General features: G+C 41.8%; 1 protein-coding gene across 17 annotated transcripts; it reads right to left on the bottom strand.

The window, feature by feature from the left end:
- Positions 1-52: 52 nt before the first annotated feature.
- Positions 53-21,407, bottom strand: LOC103868442 (trimethylguanosine synthase). Of its 17 annotated transcripts, XR_004449142.1 has the most exons (11): positions 20,090-20,360; positions 19,797-20,013; positions 19,577-19,712; positions 19,366-19,457; positions 19,151-19,274; positions 17,965-18,954; positions 17,641-17,699; positions 17,235-17,380; positions 16,956-17,066; positions 16,268-16,854; positions 15,799-16,193 (listed from the first exon to the last, which is right to left on the bottom strand). XR_004449142.1 is itself a non-coding variant. In XM_033274821.1 (6 exons), exons 1-6 carry the CDS (start codon positions 6,507-6,509, stop codon positions 4,937-4,939), a joined length of 651 nt encoding a protein of 216 aa, XP_033130712.1. In that variant the 5' UTR covers positions 6,510-6,689; the 3' UTR covers positions 4,157-4,936. The 17 variants fall into 17 exon arrangements, 4 of the variants coding, with proteins under 4 accessions (XP_033130712.1, XP_033130711.1, XP_033130710.1 ...); XR_004449145.1 differs by lacking the exons at positions 15,799-16,193; positions 16,268-16,854; positions 16,956-17,066 and adding an exon at positions 56-1,355 and having other exon boundaries at positions 17,080-17,380; positions 17,965-18,712; positions 18,810-18,954; XR_004449140.1 differs by having other exon boundaries at positions 16,956-17,380.

Here is a 21,407-nt window from a genome sequence, read left to right as displayed (position 1 = left end):
ATAAAAATATTATTTAAAATTCAAAATATTAAAAAAAATTAAAAATAAAATGAAATGTGAAAATCAAAACATATTATTAAAAACTATTTAAAAGTCATAACATAATATTTAAATTCATAGTACAAAACGGAAAAAAAAACTACTACATATTATCGAAGTAGTCGGTGTCGGTGCTCGGTTGAGAACGGTCTGGATCAGCATCTTCGGGATTCCGTATTGGCATCCCGAGAGCTGCTCGTCTCTCATTTAGTGCTATCTTCATAGTCGGGTTTCCCACCGCCATCACGTCCAACAGATCTTCAAGAGAGTCTAAACGATCCTGATGGCTATCCATCCGAGCTCTCATCTGAGAGTTCTCTTCGTCCCGTCTCGAAGCATATGACAAAGTTGCCTTAGCAACTTCGTTAACAGAACCTATACCCACTGTCTGTTCTTTCTTTTTATGAGCCACCTATAAAAACATATGAATATAGTTAAATTTTAATAAATAGTTAAATTTATCTAAATAAATTTATAAAGTTTTACCTCTTCGAAAATCATGTCGACCTTTTCGGTGGTCAGTTTGACGGGTAATCCACCAGGAGACTGCTGGATTAATTGTGTCTCCCGCTCTTCAACCCGAGAAGCCACTGCGTTGAAGAGTTTCTCGGATGTCGGATCCACAAAAATCATGTCTGATGTCGCGTGAGTCATCTTTAATAGATCAGACAGAGATGGTAAGACTCCCGTCTTCTCATACTACAAAAAAATAAATAAAATAAAATATTAAAATTTAAATTAATTAAAAAAATTAAAATAAATATTAGAAACAATTTCCAGCTTCTAGACGGATTCCGGCTGAGGCTTTTGTCCGGTTCTGTGAACCATGGGCAAATAACCATCTTTGTCCTTCGTTCTTCGGGAAGCGGAGCACGAGTTGGCCTTACGGATCGAAGAGGGTAGCTTCCAAAAGGCGATGAGATCATCCCATACTTCTTTCGTGAGCTCGGTGGGCTTACGGTCATAACCGTAGATCTCCCACTTGTCCTTCCAATCGGAGACAGTGTTGCAAAGGCAGGTCTTTGCCTTTGCAACGAATTCCCTCTTCACCCTCTTGTTGATTCCCAAGGACCAGTGCCACCTTTGCTGAAACAAACAAAATTTTGAAAAAAAATAAAATAAATATTTAATTTGATATAAATATTTAATTAGATTTAAAAAAAATAAATAAATTCCCGCAAATCATTTAAACCAAGTCGTCTTAACGTGGTCTGGATTCTTGCTCCAATTCGGGTAGGCTCCGTCGTAGTAGCCCTTTATCGTCTTTGACACGCTCCGGTCAACACGGTTGTTGGCCCCAAAACTGAAAAGAGAACCTAATTGTTAAAAAAATTAATTAAAATTTTAATGTACTAAAAAATAATAAGTTCCGCAAGTTCGTATCTTAGAAGAATCATCCCTTGTCTTTCGCCCGCGGGCGAGCTTCTGCTTTCTATTCTTGATGTGAATGAGTCGAATTACTTAGCTCTCGGTCTCTTGGTGAACTCTCTCTCCAGGGATTGTGAAAGATGTTCGACTAGAAATCCCCGCGATCTGTCGGGATCAAGAAAATCCAAGCCCTCTCGTCCAGGCTGGGTGAGAAAATACTCCATTGTATATCCCGCGTATGGGGCAGATGGAGGCACACATAAATCTTGATGAACTGCACCTGCTGGGACAGGCTGAGGTGCAGCGGCTGGAGGAGGAGGAAGTGGAGGCATATGAGATGCAGGAGGAGGAGGACTCCAAGAAACTCTCTGGGATGACTGAGAGTCCGGAACTGCCTCAGAAGATGACGGACCGGAAGAAGATGTCCCGACACCATAATGAAACATCTGAGAGTAAGTAGGTGCTGCTGGCTTTTTTCTAGGACCCATTGATATTACGTGTATACGCACACCAATTAACCTAATGTGCACACTACCACAATCGAATGGTATGTCGATGTAGCACTTTAGAATCGAATCCACAGAGACCAACTATTACACTTTATCTTTATAGGATCAATATCAAGCTAAAACAATATGGGTGTTTTAAGATTTGAGGGTTTCGTGAGAAACAAGTAACAAGATTAATTAAAGATTTCAGATGATTAAAATGCTATCCTAGGGTGGTTTGGTCGGGTGTTAAACAAGTGTGAGCCAAACTATTATTCAAGTTTAATTAAGAACAAGTCTAGAACTCGGATCACTCAAATAGAACAGTCCACTATCGTGGACTGCTCCCTATGCTGATCGATCTTGATACCTAAACTCTCGTTTGGATCAAGATGCGACAGCAAGCAATAGAGATCAAGTCCGATATGTTCACAAAACACCCTAATATCTACTTTCGCTGATTAGGGATGCAATGCTCATTCAAGTTATGTCTAGCAACCTATAACACTTTTGATGAATAGATTAAACTTAGAATCAGGCACTAAGTGGTTAACTTGATGCAAACCTTAAGAACAACAGTGAATGAAGATAATCGATTTATAACTTATTTATGTCAAGCTCACAGATCTAACACTCTAACACCCTAGACTAAGCAAGCTGACTACTCAGCCATAGCTACAGAGAACACAGAGATAACAGATGAAGAAAACATGCTGAATCAATAAAATAAAAGAGATAGGGTTCAAGATTCTTCTCAAGAGTGTAGAGATCCTTCTCCCTTTACAATAAACAAATCCAACAATGGAGTTTTCGGGTCTGGTTTCTCTCTATAAACTAGCGTAGAATGTCAAAGTAAAGCAGAAAAAAGTGTTTTTGTATGCCACAGGCGGCTGGGAGAAGAAAATAGAAAAGCTAGGGCAAATCCCGAATTAATCAGAACTTTCCATAATTTTTGGGAGCAGTCTGCCTGGTTGCTCCGCGTGATTGCTCCTACGGGATAACCCGTCTGACTGCTCCACATGATTGCTCCGCAGGAAGGACTCCAATTCTTACATCTTTCTTCATGCACCTTCCTTCAACTCTTTAGCCTACTCCAGACCTGTAATGACTCGAAAAGGACTAGAAAGACTCGATAAAGACTTGAAAACCAATTAGAAAACAATGTTAAAATGTGCCAAAAACACAACATATCACCCATCTAAAGTTTTTTTTTAAATTACAGTTAGTTTTATCAATAACGATATAATTTAAAAATATTATTCTGATACCTAACTAATTACCTATATTAACCACTTAAACTAATTATCTATACTAACCACTTAAACTAATTACCTATACAAACCACCTAAAACTAAACAATTCTTTTTAAAAAAAAATAGAGAGAGGGAGAGGTTACCTTGGAGGAGTGGAGAGGGATTTGGGAGGAATGAATGAAAGCTCGTTTTGACACGTCGCCTATATATAAGAAAATGCATTCCTCTTAAACTCGTCGTAAAATTACGACGAAGTTACCAGACCCGCGTTTTTTTCATTTACGACAAAATTACGTTTTTTCATTTACAACGAATTTACCAGACCCGTGCTTTTAAAGTTACGACAAATTTACGTGGAAAATTTACGGCGCATTTACGTGGACCGAGTTACGACAAATTTACCAGGCCCGTGTTTTATCCAACTTAAACCCTAAACTCCAAATTAATTTACCAGGCCACACTCATACCTGCGAAAGAGAAGCAAAAGATTTTGACCCATCAACGAGAAGGACACAGCCCAAACGATGATGCTGGGATGGTCCACCAGAGCCGGTGATTAATACGCAATTCGTCAACGAGAACCGAAGAACAAAGCTTCTCTTAGGGTATGACTGGTTTTCCCGCTACCACCCGCAAACGCAGCTTTTGCGGTTGGTAGCGGTGGTTGGCGTTTTGCAACAATCGCTCAAATCGCTCCAAACTGCTCCAAATCGTTCTGAACCTCATAAATTCAAAAGCTGGTTCCAGTTAGCGTTTGCGGTTGCGGGCGGTTGCGGGAGGATAAAAAAAATTTCTTTTTTTTCCAAAACAATATAAATACAAAATAAAAATATTCAATAAAAAAAATAAATTAGAATTATAAAAATGCTAAAATATATCTATTATATTTTAATTAATATTATAAAACTTTTAAATAAAAATATTTTCTATAATTTTTAAAAAATTTAAAGTATAACTTTCTAAATATAACTTTTATATTTATTATAATATTATTATTTTTGATATTTTTATAATTGTATAAAATGTAAATATTGTTAATTTATTATTTAACCGCTGCTGCATTTGGTAGTTAACCAGTCATAAGTATCCCGCAAACGCACCAATTTCTAACCGCAGAACCAGTCGTACAAATCTCTTAAAACCGCTAGAAACCGCAATCACCCGCATCCGCAAACTCCCGCAACCGCAACCGCAACCGCTGCGGTTGAACCAGTCAGACCCTTACTCGCCAAATCCACGATCGAGAGGTGATTCGATAGTAAACAAATCAACAAGGCCCTTGAAGCAAGTACTGGTTATTGATCCAAACCAACCAATGAGAACGAAAGCCGGATGGATCTACACACTCCAAATCCAGTGAGCAAAAAAAGACAAAGATCTGGAGCTGCCAACGCCTTCACACATGTCTTGTCGTTACTCCACTACCTGCCCTTCGAACGCCTCCATTCCGAACAGTCGAACAGAGACGTCGTCGCCGAGACAACAGAGCAAGCAAACATGTAGACATGAGATGGAGAAGAGTCTCCAGAGAAAAACCAAAGCAATACACAAAAGTAAAGAGAAAGAGGTCACACCGGCACCGACACAGCGGTTGGATACCGGTGAAAACAAGATTGAGATTAGGTTGTCTGCAAGGGAGCGGGTAGGGCTTTTGAACTTTTCAAATGGGTTTGTTTGTTTGTACCATAAATTTTGTCATCACTCATCAGTGCTCGACTTTTTTACAGTCGATATCAACGGAGTCTAACCGAATAAACTAACGGGAAAGGAGAGTGAATTCTTTATTTTCTACGAATGATGCATTGAATTTGTATCAAATATCCATGTGATAGAATCCTGCATAAAGTGGAAAGATGAAATGAGAATTCTGTATCCTTGGAACAATAATCATAACTATTTATTTCAAAAATTCTCTTCAAGAAATTGTATTAACTCCTTCAGGAGTCAATTCCTCTGTCCCCTGCTGCAGAAAAGATAGTTCCTTTTTGATGCAATATAGTTCAAATTTCTCAGCTAAGCCGCATTGCGACTAAAATAAGCCGTTATGGCTATCATTTTGCCTCCAATACAACTTTCTTCTATCTGAAATCACAATATATATATAGGAGTTTGTTAATAAAAAGGTTTGCAACAAATTATCTTTCATAAAGAACACAAAATGTTTAGGTTTAAGGAAAAAATGTGTTTTAGAGCAACATCCTATACAATTTTGAATATGTTTGGATTAACTTTGTTATCATATATTATCCGATCAGGTTCGGTATCTAATCTCTTGTAACACCCGTTCAGATATTTTATATATATATCAGATTGGGTTCGGATTCATTTCTTGGGTTCAGAGATTATGCCCAACCCTAGTGTTTTAATAGATAAAGGTGTTACCTCAAGAGTTAGGGGAGGTGACGAGAGGGAAGCCAGTTCTTCCAACTGTGCTAAATCAACATTTTTCGGTAGATACATGATGATATTAGGAGTAATGGACTGAACCATCTTAAACAATGAGTACCTATACAGAAACAAGTCTTCACTAAAAATGTATATACTTTTCGTAAGAATTAAGAACCAAGATTAGCATATCATTATGTAAAAAATGTTTACCCGTCTCTTGGCTGAAGCATATCCATCTTGAAACTCTCGACTTTGCAATAATTTGGTCCTCCCCATGGTGGCGCAAGAAACGATACATCTCCCTGGACAAAATAAAATGAGTTTTATCTAGTATATATATTAGCACAACAACAAAATTGGAGGGGAACCAAAAAAAATCTTTAATAGCATATATAAAAAAAAATGATAGAGACGATTACTTTAAGAGATGGAGCTAAACTGAAGAAATCACCAACTACAAAATCCACATGATTAGCAACTCCATAGACGTTTGCATTGTTCATAGCCATTTGAACTTTCATTGGATCAATGTCGATAGCGATTACAGAAGAAGAACTATTTAAAGAAAAATGGTTTAGAAAACATTCATATTCATACTTCTCTTCTTGTTTCTGGGAGAGAAAGCGAGATAGAGATTACACTTTAGCAAATTGAATAGTGTTACCACCAACGCCTGCGAAGCAATCAATCACCACTTTTCCACGGCACCTCTCTGCGTGTTTGATGGCGATCTCTTCATGAGTCACAGAGTACCATCCTTCTTCATCTATTTGGATACCTTCGTCATACCTCGAGAACAGATCGTAACGTTGAATCCAGTACCTATTGATCTTAGGATTCGTACTATTTTCTCCCTCTGTAGGAAGCACAAACAAAGATATATCATATAATTAAGAAGAAATAATGGAAGCATGAAGTTTACGGATGCTATTTATTTACCTTTCTTCAAGTGTGATTGATCGTCGATAGTCATTGATCTCTTGTTATGTCACTAGCCAGTGTGAGTGAAATAATAAAGTCAACGCCTAACTCAACTCCTTCATGCGATGTCCCGACAAGAGAGAGGGTAGCCCGGATCTCCCGGTAACCGAAATATTCGGGTATGATAATAATTTGTTTAAAACTTGATTGATTCTCCACCGGTTTGAAAATAACCGGACGGTGTAAGACCCGATCCTGGATTCTTCAATCCAACCAGACCGCGGCCTCACTAAACAACACAACCAGTTCCATCTTTCATATTCAAGTTCAAGTGTTAAATAAATCTAAGTCTTTTTCAGAGTTTTGGAGGTTCCAACATTCACACTTAAACAATCAGGCAACAACTAGTGCAAATAGATATTTCATAGATATTAACCAAGGTTCATACATCATTCATCATCCTAATAAATAGAATACACACTAGAATCGCATAAGTTCACAAGTTGCACAATAGGCTACAATAATCACACAATTTTCAGAATCAACCCAATCACCACACATCTTCCCATGGCCGCGGTCCTCATGGTGCTTTTCCCTTACCACGGTCCATTTCTGGTCCTGGATCCAACACAAACAAACACACAATCGCAAGGTTAGATTACAAAACAAGAATCAATCACATTGCATGGTCGGATCCAATCTAATCAAGAACAATCATCAAAAATGTCAAATCTGACCCCTCTAAAAAGAGATCCAAATACCAAATAAAATTCATGAAAACTCATGATAATTCAGAAGAAAAATATTCCCATAATCAGATTCAAAAGAATCGGCTCAGATCATAGTGATCTCGGCCATGAACAGCCCACACAAGAACAAGGGACTTTCATGGGAATTTGATCAGGCCAAGGCCTTAAGATCAATGGATCCTTCCCTGTACATCATAAAACAATCCATAGCACAACATATATAAAGAAACAGAGTAGAAGAAGTCAGAGTAAGGAGTGGCCAATCGATCCAAACCGGCCAGGCTCACACGGCCATCATCCGCGGCCTTGTCCGGTTACTCTTGGCCACACCTCTCACCTTAGGAGTTCGGTCTCCAGGGGCGACTTCCTTCTCTTTCTCCTTTGCCTTCTCCTTGTCTTTCTGTCTCAAATCCATTCTCTTGATCACACGCCCAAACACACCAGGAACACTCAAGAGCAATCTCTTGGATCAAATCGGCCAATCCAAGGTTTGTGTCTCTCTTTCTCTCTTGAATTTTCTCTGTGTTTCTCCCTGTGTCAAGTTGAGTAAAAATCGACCAGTATGGCAGAAATGAGAGGGAGAAGACGATTTAAACTGTCCCCAACCGCCTGGGCGATCAGTTACCAACCAATCACATCCCTTCTTCCCAAAACTGCCCCATAACCGCCCCATAACCGCCCATTGGCGGTTTCTCCCCTTTTCTTCCTTTGGCAAATCGATCACTGAGCCTCAGCTCACACTCTGGAAATTTTCCCACTCCCTGTCCCAAGCCTAAGACCCACTTGACCGAACCGTCCTGCACCCGGACCATCGGCTCGCCCAGTAACCGTCCCGGACTCGCCCACACTGATCCGAACCAAAACGCACCGTTCACCGGATTGAGCTGACCTCCAGCTGTTCCCAGCTGAGTGAGCTAGTCCACCAGCTCCTGTGAGCTGAACAGATCATGGTGAACTGAATACCAGCTGAACCGAGCTGATTGAACTCAAACCAACACTCGTCCAGCTGCCTAAACACTCACCCAGCTCCTTTACCCTTGTTTCCATCGTATCCTGGTTAAGTCTCAGCTGACTGATGCCCTTAACCTTCATTCAGGGCCATGATACGCTTGTCTCAAGGTCTAATGACCTGACTGGTGCGTCTCCCCGCACCATGGCCCGTCCGGCCGATCCTATCTAGGATCGGGGACATGACAAGTCTCCCCCACTAACTTGGGATTCGTCCTCGAATCCATGTTAAGTGTTTCATCAGGAAGAAATTGTCTGTACCAATCCGGATACATACTTTTCATTTTTGCTTCCGTTTCCCAAGTGATGAGGTCTTTACCATTGTAATCCCACACCACTTTGATCATGGGAACTGTCTTCTTTCTCATAGCTTTCTCTGACCGATCCACAATCCGAACCGGCAAAGTTTCCAAAGTCAAGTTCTTACCAAGGTCAGCAGGAACCTCAGGCAAGACAATGTCTTGTTCAGACAAGCATTTCCGGAGTTGGGATACATGGAACACATTGTGGTATGCATCCATTGCTGATGGCAAGTCCAACTTGTATGCCACTGCACCCACTCTCTCTATGATTCTGAATGGACCCAAGTACCTAGGATCCAGTTTCTTTCGTCCAGAAACCCTGGTTCTACCCTTAAAGGTAATCATCTTGAGATACACCAGGTCATTGACCTCAAACTCAAGATGTTTCCTACGCTTGTCCGCATAGCTCTTTTGGCGGTCCTGCGCCTCTTTCATCTTCTCTTTGACCATCCTGATTTTCTCAGTCGTCTGTTCTACAATCTCAGGACCCAACATGCTACGCTCCCCCACTTGGGTCCAGCATAGGGGTGTCCTGCACGGCCTACCATACAAAGCCTCATATGGCGACATACCAATGCTTGTATGGAAGCTGTTGTTGTAAGCAAACTCCACTAAGGGTAAGTGTTTTTCCCAAGACTCTTCCCAGTCTAACACACACGCCCTTAGCATATCCTCCAAGGTTTGGATTGTCCTTTCAGACTGCCCATCCGTTTGAGGATGATAAGATGTGCTCATATTCACTCTGGTTCCCAAGGCCTTTTGGAAAGCCTGCCAGAAATAAGATGTAAATCTTGGATCCCTATCCGAGACAATGCTTGCTGGAACACCATGCAACCTCACTATCTCGTCTATGTACACTTGCACAATCCTGTCGACCCCATCCCCTTTCTTGATGGGCAGGAAATGAGCCGACTTGGTCAGCCGATCAACCACAACCCATACCGCATCTTTCTTATTCCTGGTTGTGGGAAACCCAGTCACAAAATCCATTGTGATGTGATCCCATTTCCATTCTGGTATGGGTAGGTTCTGGAGTAGACCACTGGGAACCTGATGTTCTGCCTTCACCAGTTGACAAGTGGGACACTTAGCCACCCACTCTGCAACATCAGATTTCATCCTCACCCAATGGTAGTACCTTTTCAGATCCCTATACATCTTGTTCAGTCCAGGATGAACTGAAAACTTAGACTTATGAGCCTGTCTCATAATCTCTTCTTTGAGTTCCTTATCATTAGGAACACTGACCCTCCCATTGACCAAGATGGTACCATTCTCAGTTGTCTGGTACTCAGTCTTGTCATTGGCGGCTACCTTCTTTAGGTTTTCATCCAGGCCCTGTGCTTGCCTGATCCTGGTCAGGAGATCGGCCTGGTTCACTGCCTCCAACCCCAATGGCTCATCTGAACCAACCAAGGTGTTGAGGTTCAAGGACCTGATCATCCCTTCCAGTTCATCCGCCTCCCTCTCAGATGACACTTCAGCCCTTCTGCGGCTCAAAGCATCAGCCACTAGGTTAGCTTTCCCAGGATGATAAGCTATGTCCAGATCATAATCTGCAACAAACTCCATCCATCGCCTCTGCCTTAAGTTTAACTCAGGCTGAGTGAATATGTACTTCAAGCTCTTATGGTCTGTGAGTATTTGCACCTTGGCACCATAAAGATATGATCTCCATATCTTTAATGCAAATACTACAGCAGCCATCTCCAAATCATGAGTCGGATAGTTACCCTCATGCTTCCTTAGCTGTCTGGAAGCATAGGCTATCACCTTCCCATGTTGTGTCAAAACACCACCAAGACCAGTTATGGATGCATCCGTATACACCACATAAGGCTGATCAGCCTCAGGCAACACCAGGACAGGTGCATTAGTCAACATGTTCTTGAGTGCTGCAAAACTTTCTTCACACTCCTCAGACCATGTGAACCTCACGTCCTTGCCTGTCAGCTTAGTCATAGGTTGAGCTATGCTCGAGAACCCCTTGACATATTTCCTATAATATCCAGCCAACCCCAAGAAGCTTCTAACTTCCGTAGCATTCTTTGGCTGTGGCCATTCCTGAATACATTTGATCTTATCTTGATCCACTGAGACTCCTTTATCAGACACCACATGTCCAAGGAACCCAATGCTCTTCTGCCAGAAGCTACACTTGCTTAGCTTAGCAAAGAGCTTCTGTTCTCTCAGGCGGCCCAACACCGCCCTAAGGTGTCTTTCATGGTCCTCCTTTGTCTTGGAATACACGAGTATATCATCAATGAAGATGATCACAAACTCGTCCAAGTATTCCCTGAAGATGCCGTTCATCATCTTCATGAATGCAGCAGGTGCATTGGTCAGTCCGAACGGCATAACCACAAACTCATAGTGGCCATACCTGGTCTGGAACGCTGTCTTTCTCACATCATCTGGTGCAATGGGGATCTGATGATACCCAGAGGCCAGGTCAATCTTGGAGAACCACTTGGCTCCACGGAGTTGATCTAACAACTCATCAATCCTGGGTAAAGGGTACTTGTTCTTCACAGTCACCCTGTTCAAACCCCTATAATCAATGCACAACCTAAAGCTACCATCCTTTTTCTTTACAAATAGGACTGGTGCTCCCCAAGGTGATACACTACGGCGTATGAACCCCTTCTCAAGCAACTCCTCAAGTTGCTTCTTCAGCTCTGCCATCTCAGCTGGTGCCATTCTATATGGACTTTTTGATAATGGGGCCGTTCCAGGTTCCAATTCAATGATGAATGGGTCAGCTCTATCAGGGGGAATGCCCTGTAGTGCCCCAAACACATCCTGAAATTCCCGAACCAACGGTATACCCTCTGGGTCACAGGCCCCTACAACCTCATCAGTGTAAATGGTAGCCAAAAAGGCCTCACAACCATTTCCAAGCATCCGTTCTACTTGGACTGCTGAAACCACCAAACTACAAGAGGTTGGCTTGATTCCTTGGTACTTGATCGGGGGTCCAAACTCGTTCTCAAGTTGCACCCTTCCCCGGTGACAATCTAGAGTTGCCCGATACTTTCCCAACCAGTCCATGCCCAAGATCACTTCATGATGCTTGAGGGGGACAACAATCAGATCTATAGGCATCGGCCTATCCAAGATCACCACAGGGATGTCCCTAACCAGACCGAGTGAGTTCATAACTGCCCTCCGGCCGCACTCACTCGTTCAGGACCATCCCATGTTCCATACTGGAACAAACCTTTTCCTATCATACTTGGACTCACAAAACTATGTGTAGCTCCAGTATCAAATAATGTGTGTGTTTCCACACCACCAATACTTAAGGTCCCTACACAAGACCCATCAAAGTATATCTATCCATCCTAGATTCCATACCATGCAATTCTACTGGAATTGTAAAAGTAGTAGTCTAGAATGTTACCAGTGATCGCTTGGAAAGGCTGAGTCCCAACCACCTCCTTGGATAGCTCATACACACGAGGTGTTGAGGTCTGGCCTCTTCCCTGGACTGGCCTGCTAGCCTCCCCACGTCCCTTACTTTGGTTGCCTTGCAGCTTAGGGCAGTCCCTGCGGTAGTGGCCCTTCTGGCCGGTGGTGACAGGTCCTGGACTCACCCAACGGACTTGGACAATCCTTGGCTGAGTGATCCATCTTACCACATCGAGTACATGCACCCATGGCCTTCCAGCACTCTCCACCGTGGTATCGTCCACACTTAGGGCACTCTGACCTACCACTTGAGGTTTTACCCTCCTCGGTCGAGTCCCTCTTCCTCTTCTTGTCACCACTCTGACCCGAGGATACCACCACACTCTTCATCTTCTGCTTACCCTCCTCGGTGAGGTTGGTCTCCAGCAAGGCCATCCTCTCAACCAACTCAGAAACCGTGTGGAACTTACAAACAGAACAGTAGGTTCGAAGTTCCACCCTTAGGCCTCGGATGAACCTTCGGACTTGAACCTTCTCATCCTCCAGTTCTCTTCCCACATACCTCCTGAGTCGGTTGAACTCTTCTTCATACTCACGAACAGTCCTCCGTCCCTGAGTCAAGTCCAGGAACTTGGACTCCAAACGATCCCACGCCTCAGCAGGAAAGTACTTATGGTTGAACTCAACCTCAAAGTCAGCAAAGTGCTCAATGGTACCATTGGTACGCTTGTCCAAAGCTAACCACCAGTTATGTGCATCTCCCTCCAGGAAGTGTACTGCTATGTCCTTCTGGTAATCCTCAGGACATCGTGTGGACTTGAAGTTTCGAACCAACCTGGTTCTCCACTCGTCCGCCTCCATAGGATCAACACTTCCAGCAAAGTGTTTGGTTCCCAACTTGGAGATATGCTCCAGCACCTTCAGGTAGTCCATACCACGCACTGGCCTGACCGGTGGGTCTATCTCAATCACCTCAGCCACACGGCCAGCACCAACATCAGCCACTCCAGCAGCAACCCGAACCGGGGGATTAGCCTGTCCCACGGACGAGTTCACCAATGGTGTGAAAGCCTGTGTCAAGGAGGCTATCTGAGCTCCCATGATCTGCATAGCCTCCACCAAGCCCCTTATGGTCGGCTCAATGACCTCCTCGGCACCAGTGACCCGAACATTGTTTGCATCAACATTCTGGCCACTCCCAGCACCAACATTGGACGACCCAGTATCGTCTCCATGGACTTGCTCTTGCTGCTCGTCCACATTAGTTTCATTAACCTCAGTAGGAAGAGTTGGACCCACTGGAAGTCCGGTTGCATTGTCCACCTGCTCCACCAGAGCGGGTAGCACCGTGGTTGGAATGGTTCCAGCTGGTAACACCCCGGTCTGTTCAGCACCATCCTGCCCCACTGCTCCAGACACTCCAGTTGCCTCCTTTCCTTTCCGAGATTTGTACCTTCTTGTACCCTTAGGAGTTACAAACACAAACAAAAGGTTAGTCCAAAACTGAACACACAAACCTCAATCACTCCTAAGTTAATCAGTACAAAAGATTACTTAGAACCCAACTATCTCACCATGAGTCCAAACGGCCAAGTGTGTGGTGAACCAATAACCCAACAAATCCTAGAATCAAGAATGCTCTGATACCAACTTGTAAGACCCGATCCTGGATTCCTCAATCCAACCAGACCGCGGCCTCACTAAACAACACAACCAGTTCCATCTTTCATATTCAAGTTCAAGTGTTAAATAAATCTAAGTCTTTTTCAGAGTTTTGGAGGTTCCAACATTCACACTTAAACAATCAGGCAACAACTAGTGCAAATAGATATTTCATAGATATTAACCAAGGTTCATACATCATTCATCATCCTAATAAATAGAATACACACTAGAATCGCATAAGTTCACAAGTTGCACAATAGGCTACAATAATCACACAATTTTCAGAATCAACCCAATCACCACACATCTTCCCATGGCCGCGGTCCTCATGGTGCTTTTCCCTTACCACGGTCCATTTCTGGTCCTGGATCCAACACAAACAAACGCACAATCGCAAGGTTAGATTACAAAACAAGAATCAATCACATTGCATGGTCGGATCCGATCTAATCAAGAACAATCATCAAAAATGTCAAATCTGACCCCTCTAAAAAGAGATCCAAATACCAAATAAAATTCATGAAAACTCATGATAATTTAGAAGAAAAATATTCCCATAATCAGATTCAAAAGAATCGACTCAGATCATAGTGATCTCGGCCATGAACAGCCCACACAAGAGCAAGGGACTTTCATGGGAATTTGATCAGGCCAAGGCCTTAAGATCAATGGATCCTTCCCTGTACATCATAAAACAATCCATAGCACAACATATATAAAGAAACAGAGTAGAAGAAGTCAGAGTAAGGAGTGGCCAATCGAACCAAACCGGCCAGGCTCACACGGCCATCATCCGCGGCCTTGTCCGGTTACTCTTGGCCACACCTCTCACCTTAGGAGTTCGGTCTCCAGGGGCGACTTCCTTCTCTTTCTCCTTTGCCTTCTCCTTGTCTTTCTGTCTCAAATCCATTCTCTTGATCACACGCCCAAACACACCAGGAACACTCAAGAGCAATCTCTTGGATCAAATCGGCCAATCCAAGGTTTGTGTCTCTCTTTCTCTCTTGAATTTTCTCTGTGTTTCTCTCTGTGTCAAGTTGAGTAAAAATCGACCAGAATGGCAGAAATGAGAGGGAGAAGACGATTTAAACTGTCCCCAACCGCCTGGGCGAACAGTTACCAACCAATCACATCCCTTCTTCCCAAAACCGTCCCATAACCGCCCCATAACCGCCCATTGGCGGTTTCTCCCCTTTTCTTCCTTTGGCAAATCGATCACTGAGCCTCAGCTCACACTCTGGAAGCTTGCCCACTCCCTGTCCCAAGCCTAAGACCCACTTGGTCGAACCGTCCTGCACCCGGACCATCGGCTCGCCCAGTAACCGTCCCGGACTCGCCCACACTGATCCGAACCAAAACGCACCGTTCACCGGATGGAGCTGACCTCCAGCTGTTCCCAGCTGAGTGAACTAGTCCACCAGCTCCTGTGAGCTGGACAGATCTTGGTGAACTGAATACCAGCTGAACCGAGCTGATTGAACTCAAACCAACACTCATCCAGCTGCCTAAACACTCACCCAGCTCCTTTACCCTTGTTTCCATCATATCCTGGTTAAGTCTCAGCTGACTGATGCCCTTAACCTTCATTCAGGGCCATGATACGCTTGTCTCAAGGTCTAATGACCTGACTGGTGCGTCTTCCCGCACCATGGCCCGTCCGGCCGATCCTATCTAGGATCGGGGACATGACAGACCGGTTGATGAAAGAAACACATTGCATGGAATATGTTCTTCACTCTGCATTCGGTAACGTTCCATCACCGCAAGAAAACTTATTTTTTTAGGAGAGCAATATTCCTTGTAAATTTGTCGTAAAAAGGGTGTTATGACGAATTAACATCGAAAACTGTTTCGTTGTTAAACGTCCGTCGTAACTGAGGTTTCGTGGTAAACATGTGGTCACGTTTACGCGGAAAGCTTTCCTCGTAAAACAGAAGGAAACATTTTGTCGTAAACGAGACGTAATATTTCGTTGTAAAGTACTCATATTATTTCGATGTAAACTCCATGTAACATTAATTACGAAGATTTTACAATGCTGCCCATGTAAGCTTCACATAAACGTTACTATGTTACGAGGATTTTGTTGTAAATTCCATGTAAAGTTTACAACGAATTTATATCATTTCGACCCCATTTAATATTAAATAAAATAAAAATATTATTTAAAATTTGAAATATTAAAAAAATTAAAAATAAAATGAAATGTGAAAATCAAAACATATTATTAAAAACTATTTAAAAGTCATAACATAATATTTAAATTCATAATACAAAATGAAAAAAAAAACTACTACATATTATCGAAGTAGTCGGTGTCGGTGCTCGGTTGAGAACGGTCTGGATCGGCATCTTCGGGATTCCTTATTGGCATCCCGACAGCTGCTCGTCTCTCATTTAGTGCTATCTTCATAGTCGGGTTTCCCACCGCCATCACGTCCAACAGATCTTCAAGAGAGTCTAAACGATCCTGCTGGCTATCCATCTGAGCTCTCATCTGAGAGTTCTCTTCATCCCGTCTCGAAGCATATGACGAAGTTGCCTTAGCAACTTCGTTAACAAAACCTATACCCACTGTCTGTTATTTCTTCTAGGAGCCACCTATAAAAACATATCAATATAGTTAAATTTTAATAAATAGTTAAATTTATTTAAATAAATTTATAAAGTTTTACCTCTTCAAAAATCATGTCGACCTCTTCGGTGGTCAGTTTGACGGGTAATCCACCAGAAGACTGCTGGATTAATTGCATTTCCCGCTCTTCAACCCGAGAAGCCACTGCGTTGAAGAGTTTCTCGGATGTCGGATCCACAAAAATCATGTCTGATGTGGCGTGAGTCATCTGTAATAGATCAGACAGAGATGGTAAGACTTCCATCTTCTCATACTACAAAAAAAAACAAATATTAAAATTTAAATTAATTAAAAAAAATTTAAAGTAAATATTAGAAACAATTTCCAGCTTCTAGACGGATTCCGGCTGAGGCTTTTGTTCGGTTCTGTGAACCATGGGCAAATGACCATCTTTTTTCTTCGTTCTTCGGGAAGCGGAGCACGAGTTGGCCTTACGGATCGAAGAGTCCAAAAGGCGATGAGATCATCCCATACTTCCTTCGTGAGCTCGGTGGGCTTACGGTCATAACCGTAGATCTCCCACTTGTCCTTCCAATCGGAGACAGTGTTGCAAAGGCGGGTCTTTGCCTTTGCAACGAATTCCCTCTTCACCCTCTTGTTGATTCCCAAGGGCCAGTGCCACCTTTTCTGAAACAAACAAAATTTTGAAAAAAAATAAAATAAATATTTAATTTGATATAAATATTTAATTAGATTTTTAAAAAAAAATTCCCGCAAATCATTTAAACCAAGTCGTCTTAACGTGGTCTGGATTCTTGCTCCAATTCGGGTAGGCTCCGTCGTAGTAGCCCTTTATCGTCTTTGACACGCTCCGGTCAACACGGTTGTTGGCCCCAAAACTGAAAAGAGAACTTAATTGTTAAAAAAATTAAGTAAAATTTTAATGTACTAAAAATAATAAGTTTCCCGCGGTCTGTTGGGATCAAGAAAATCCAAGCCCTCTCGTCCAGGCTGGGTGAGAAAATACTCCACTGTATATCCCGCGTATGGGGCAGATGGAGGCACACCTGCTGGGACAGGCTGAGGTGCAGCGGCTGGAGAAGGAGGAAGTGGAGGCATATGAGATGCAGGAGGAGGATGACTCCGAGAAACTCTCTGGGATGACTGAGAGTCCGGAACTGCCTCAGAAGATGACGGACCGGAAGAAGATGTCCTGACACCATCATGAAACATCTGAGAGTAAGTAGGTGCTGCTGGCTTTTTTTTAGGACCCATCTAAAGTTTTTTTAAAAACTACAGTTAGTTTTATCAATAACGATATAATTTAAAAATATTTTTCCGATACCTAACTAATTACCTATATTAACCACTTAAACTAATTATTTATACTAACCACTTAAACTAATTACCTATACAAACCACCTAAAACTAAACAGTTCTTTTTAAAAAAAATTAGAGAGAGGGAGAGGTTACCTTGGAGGAGTGGAGAGGGATTTGGGAGGAATGAATGAAAGCTCGTTTTGACACGTCGCCTATATATAAGAAAATGCATTCCTCTTAAACTCGTCGTAAAATTACGACGAAGTTACCAGACCCGCGTTTTTTTCATTTACGACAAAATTACGTTTTTTCATTTACAACGAATTTACCAGACCCGTGCTTTTAAAGTTACGACAAATTTACGTGGAAAATTTACGGCGCATTTACGTGGACCGAGTTACGACAAATTTACCAGGCCCGTGTTTTATCCACCTTAAACCCTAAACTCCAAATTAATTTACCAGGCCACACTCATACCTGCGAAAGAGAAGCAAAAGATTTTGACCCATCAACGAGAAGGCCACAGCCCAAACGATGATGCTGGGATGGTCCAACAGAGCCGGTGATTAATACGCGATTCGTCAACGAGAACCGAAGAACAAAGCTTCTCTTACTCGCCAAACCCACGATCGAGAGGTGATTCGATAGTAAACAAATCAACAAGGCCCTTGAAGCAAGTACTGGTTATTGATCCAAACCAACCAATGAGAACGAAAGCCGGATGGATCTACACACTCCAAATCCAGTGAGCAAAAAAAGACAAAGATCTGGAGCTGCCAACGCCTTCACACATGTCTTGTCGTTACTCCACTACCTGCCCTTCGAACGCCTCCATTCCGAACAGTCGAACAGAGACGTCGTCACCGAGACAACAGAGCAAGCAAACATGTAGACATGAGATGGAGAAGAGTCTCCAGAGAAAAACCAAAGCAATACACAAAAGTAAAGAGAAAGAGGTCACACCGGCACCGACACAGCGGTCGGATACCAGTGAAAACAAGATTGAGATTAGGTTGTCTGCAAGGGAGCGGGTAGGGCTTTTGAACTTTTCAAATGGGTTTGTTTGTTTGTACCATAAATTTTGTCATCACTCATCAGTGCTCGACTTTTTTACAGTCGATATCAACGGAGTCTAACCGAATAAACTAACGGGAAAGGAGAGTGAATTCTTTATTTTCTACGAATGATGCATTGAATTTGTATCAAATATCCATGTGATAGAATCCTGCATAAAGTGGAAAGATGAAATGAGAATTCTGTATCCTTGGAACAATAATCATAACTATTTATTTCAAAAATTCTCTTCAAGAAATTGTATTAACTCCTTCAGGAGTCAATTCCTCTGTCCCCTGCTGCAGAAAAGATAGTTCCTTTTTGATGCAAGTTCAAATTTCTCAGCTAAGCCGCATTGCGACTAAAATAAGCCGTTATGGCTATCATTTTGCCTCCAATACAACTTTCTTCTATCTGAAATCACAATATATATATATAGGAGTTTGTTAATAAAAAGGTTTGCAACAAATTATCTTTCATAAAGAACATAAAATGTTTAGGTTTAACACCCGTTCAGATATTTTATATATATATCAGATTGGGTTCGGATTCATTTCTTGGGTTCAGAGATTATGCCCAACCCTAGTGTTTTAATAGATAAAGGTGTTACCTCAAGAGTTAGGGGAGGTGACGAGAGGGAAGCCAGTTCTTCCAACTGTGCTAAATCAACATTTTTCGGTAGATACATGATGATATTAGGAGTAATGGACTGAACAATCTTAAACAATGAGTACCTATACAGAAACAAGTCTTCACTAAAAATGTATATACTTTTCATAAGAATTAAGAACCAAGATTAGCATATCATTAGGTAAAAATGTTTACCCGTCTCTTGGCTGAAGCATATCCATCTTGAAACTCTCGACTTTGCAATAATTTGGTCCTCCCCATGGTGGAGAAAGAAACGATACATCTCCCTGGACAAAATAAAATGAGTTTTATCTAGTATATATATTAGCACAACAACAAAATTGGAGGGAACCAAAAAAAATCTTTATATAATAGCATATATAAAGAAAATGATAGAGACGATTACTTTGAGAGATGGAGCTAAACTGAAGAAATCACCAACGACAAAATCCACATGATTAGCAACTCCATAGACGTTTGCATTGTTCATAGCCATTTGAACTTTCATTGGATCAATGTCGATAGCGATTACAGAAGAAGAACTATTTAAAGAAAAATGGTTTAGAAAACATTCATATTCATACTTCTCTTCTTGTTTTTGAGAGAGAAAGCGAGATAGAGATTACACTTTAGCAAATTGAATAGTGTTACCACCAACGCCTGCGAAGCAATCAATCACCACTTTTCCATGGCACCTCTCTGCGTGGTTGATGGCGATCTCTTCATGAGTCACAGAGTACCATCCTTCTTCATCTATTTGGATACCTTCGTCATACCTCGAGAACAGATCGTAACGTTGAATCCAGTACCTATTGATCTTAGGATTCGTACCATTTTCTTCCTCTGTAGGAAACACAAACAAGGATATAATTAAGAAGAAATAATGGAAGCAGGAAGGTTACGGATGCTATTTATTTACCTTTCTTCAAGTGCGATTGCTCGTCGATAGTCATTGATCTCTTGTTATGTCACTAACTAGTGTGAGTGAAATATTAGAGTAAACGCCTAACTCAACTTCTTCATGCGATGTCCCAGCAAGAGAGAGGGTAGATGGCCTCCAACATTTCAGGACGCCCCTGCCCTGTAACCTGAAATATTCGGGTATGATAATAATTTGTTTAAAACTTGATTGATTCTCCACTGGTTTGAAAATAATCGGACTGGTTGAAAGAAACACATTGCATGGAATATGTTCTTCACTCTACTTTCGGTAACGTTCCATGGAATTTGTTCTTCCCTCCACTTTTGATAATGTTGCACGGAATATGTTCTCGTTCCATTTTTGTTTTCAAAAACTACTGATGCAACCATAGTAGTTGATATTTTAACAAACATTTAGAAATTATTTTATTTTGGTAAAATGTTAAATTTTATATCATTTTTTTTACCAAAAATTTCATGAAAAAACAAGTAGCATAAAAGATTTAAAATCCCTACTAAAAACAACAGCAAGGAAAGAAAATCAAGACGGCAACCAAGTTGGCCGTCCAAAGCTGCTAAAACCACACTGTTAGCTTCGGAAAAGACCAAACTGGAGATGCCGTTCTCATACCGGAGAAGCCGTCTATTGTTCAGAAAATAGTATATATAAGTGACAATTTTCCTGCTTGAAAAAGCAGTCACCTTTAATGATAAGGAAAAGCGCGAAGATGAAACAGTTTGCGACACCGACGAGGAGAAGAAGCGATGATATCGAGGCTAAGGAAAGAGAGGCGATTGGACATAGGAGAACAGGAAAGGTAGATCAACGTTACCAGGAGAACTCCAGAGAGAAGCCGCCGCCGCCTTCGAAAAGAAACACGACGCGGAGACAAAAGCCGAATAGCCCCGTTCGAAGAGAGCGCGAGCCACCGGAGACAAAAACCGGCTATACTCGTCGAATATACCGCAGTATACAGGAGACAAAATCACCGAAAGGAATCGGCGACGGAGATCTAGGCTTAAACTCATCATCTTTCTCGTGAAAGATACGAGAGAGAAGTCGAAAAAAGTTTCTTTGTTGTTGAAAAAGGCAAGATTTTTAATTATTCCTATAGTCAAAAATTATTTTCCAATTCACTAAGAAAATAATAAAATTAGTTTTTCTTTTCAAAACAAACTTTATATTTTTTTATATAAAATATCTGTATTTTTGGGTGAAAATATAGGTTTTATCGATGTTTTGAAAACCGGACCGAACTGTCTGATTGAACCGATTGAACCGTAATTCATTTATTTCGAAGGTTTCAAGTATTTCA

This window comes from Brassica rapa, chromosome A07 (genome assembly GCF_000309985.2).
Source record: "Brassica rapa cultivar Chiifu-401-42 chromosome A07, CAAS_Brap_v3.01, whole genome shotgun sequence".
Lineage (NCBI taxonomy): Eukaryota > Viridiplantae > Streptophyta > Magnoliopsida > Brassicales > Brassicaceae > Brassica > Brassica rapa.
This window is presented reverse-complemented; position numbering and strand designations above follow the sequence as displayed.

What these genes read in the sequence shown, in the direction of transcription:
- LOC103868442 (XM_033274820.1), bottom strand. Translation starts at nt 20,123, where the DNA reads ATGACTATCGACGAGCAATCGCACTTGAAGAAAG. An exon ending in GTTTAGCTCCATCTCTTAAA is followed by an intron (nt 5,839 to 5,955) that starts GTAATCGTCTCT and finishes TATTTTGTCCAG; the next exon opens with GGAGATGTATCGTTTCTTGC. An exon ending in ATGCTTCAGCCAAGAGACGG is followed by an intron (nt 5,655 to 5,746) that starts GTAAACATTTTT and finishes GTTTCTGTATAG; the next exon opens with GTACTCATTGTTTAAGATGG.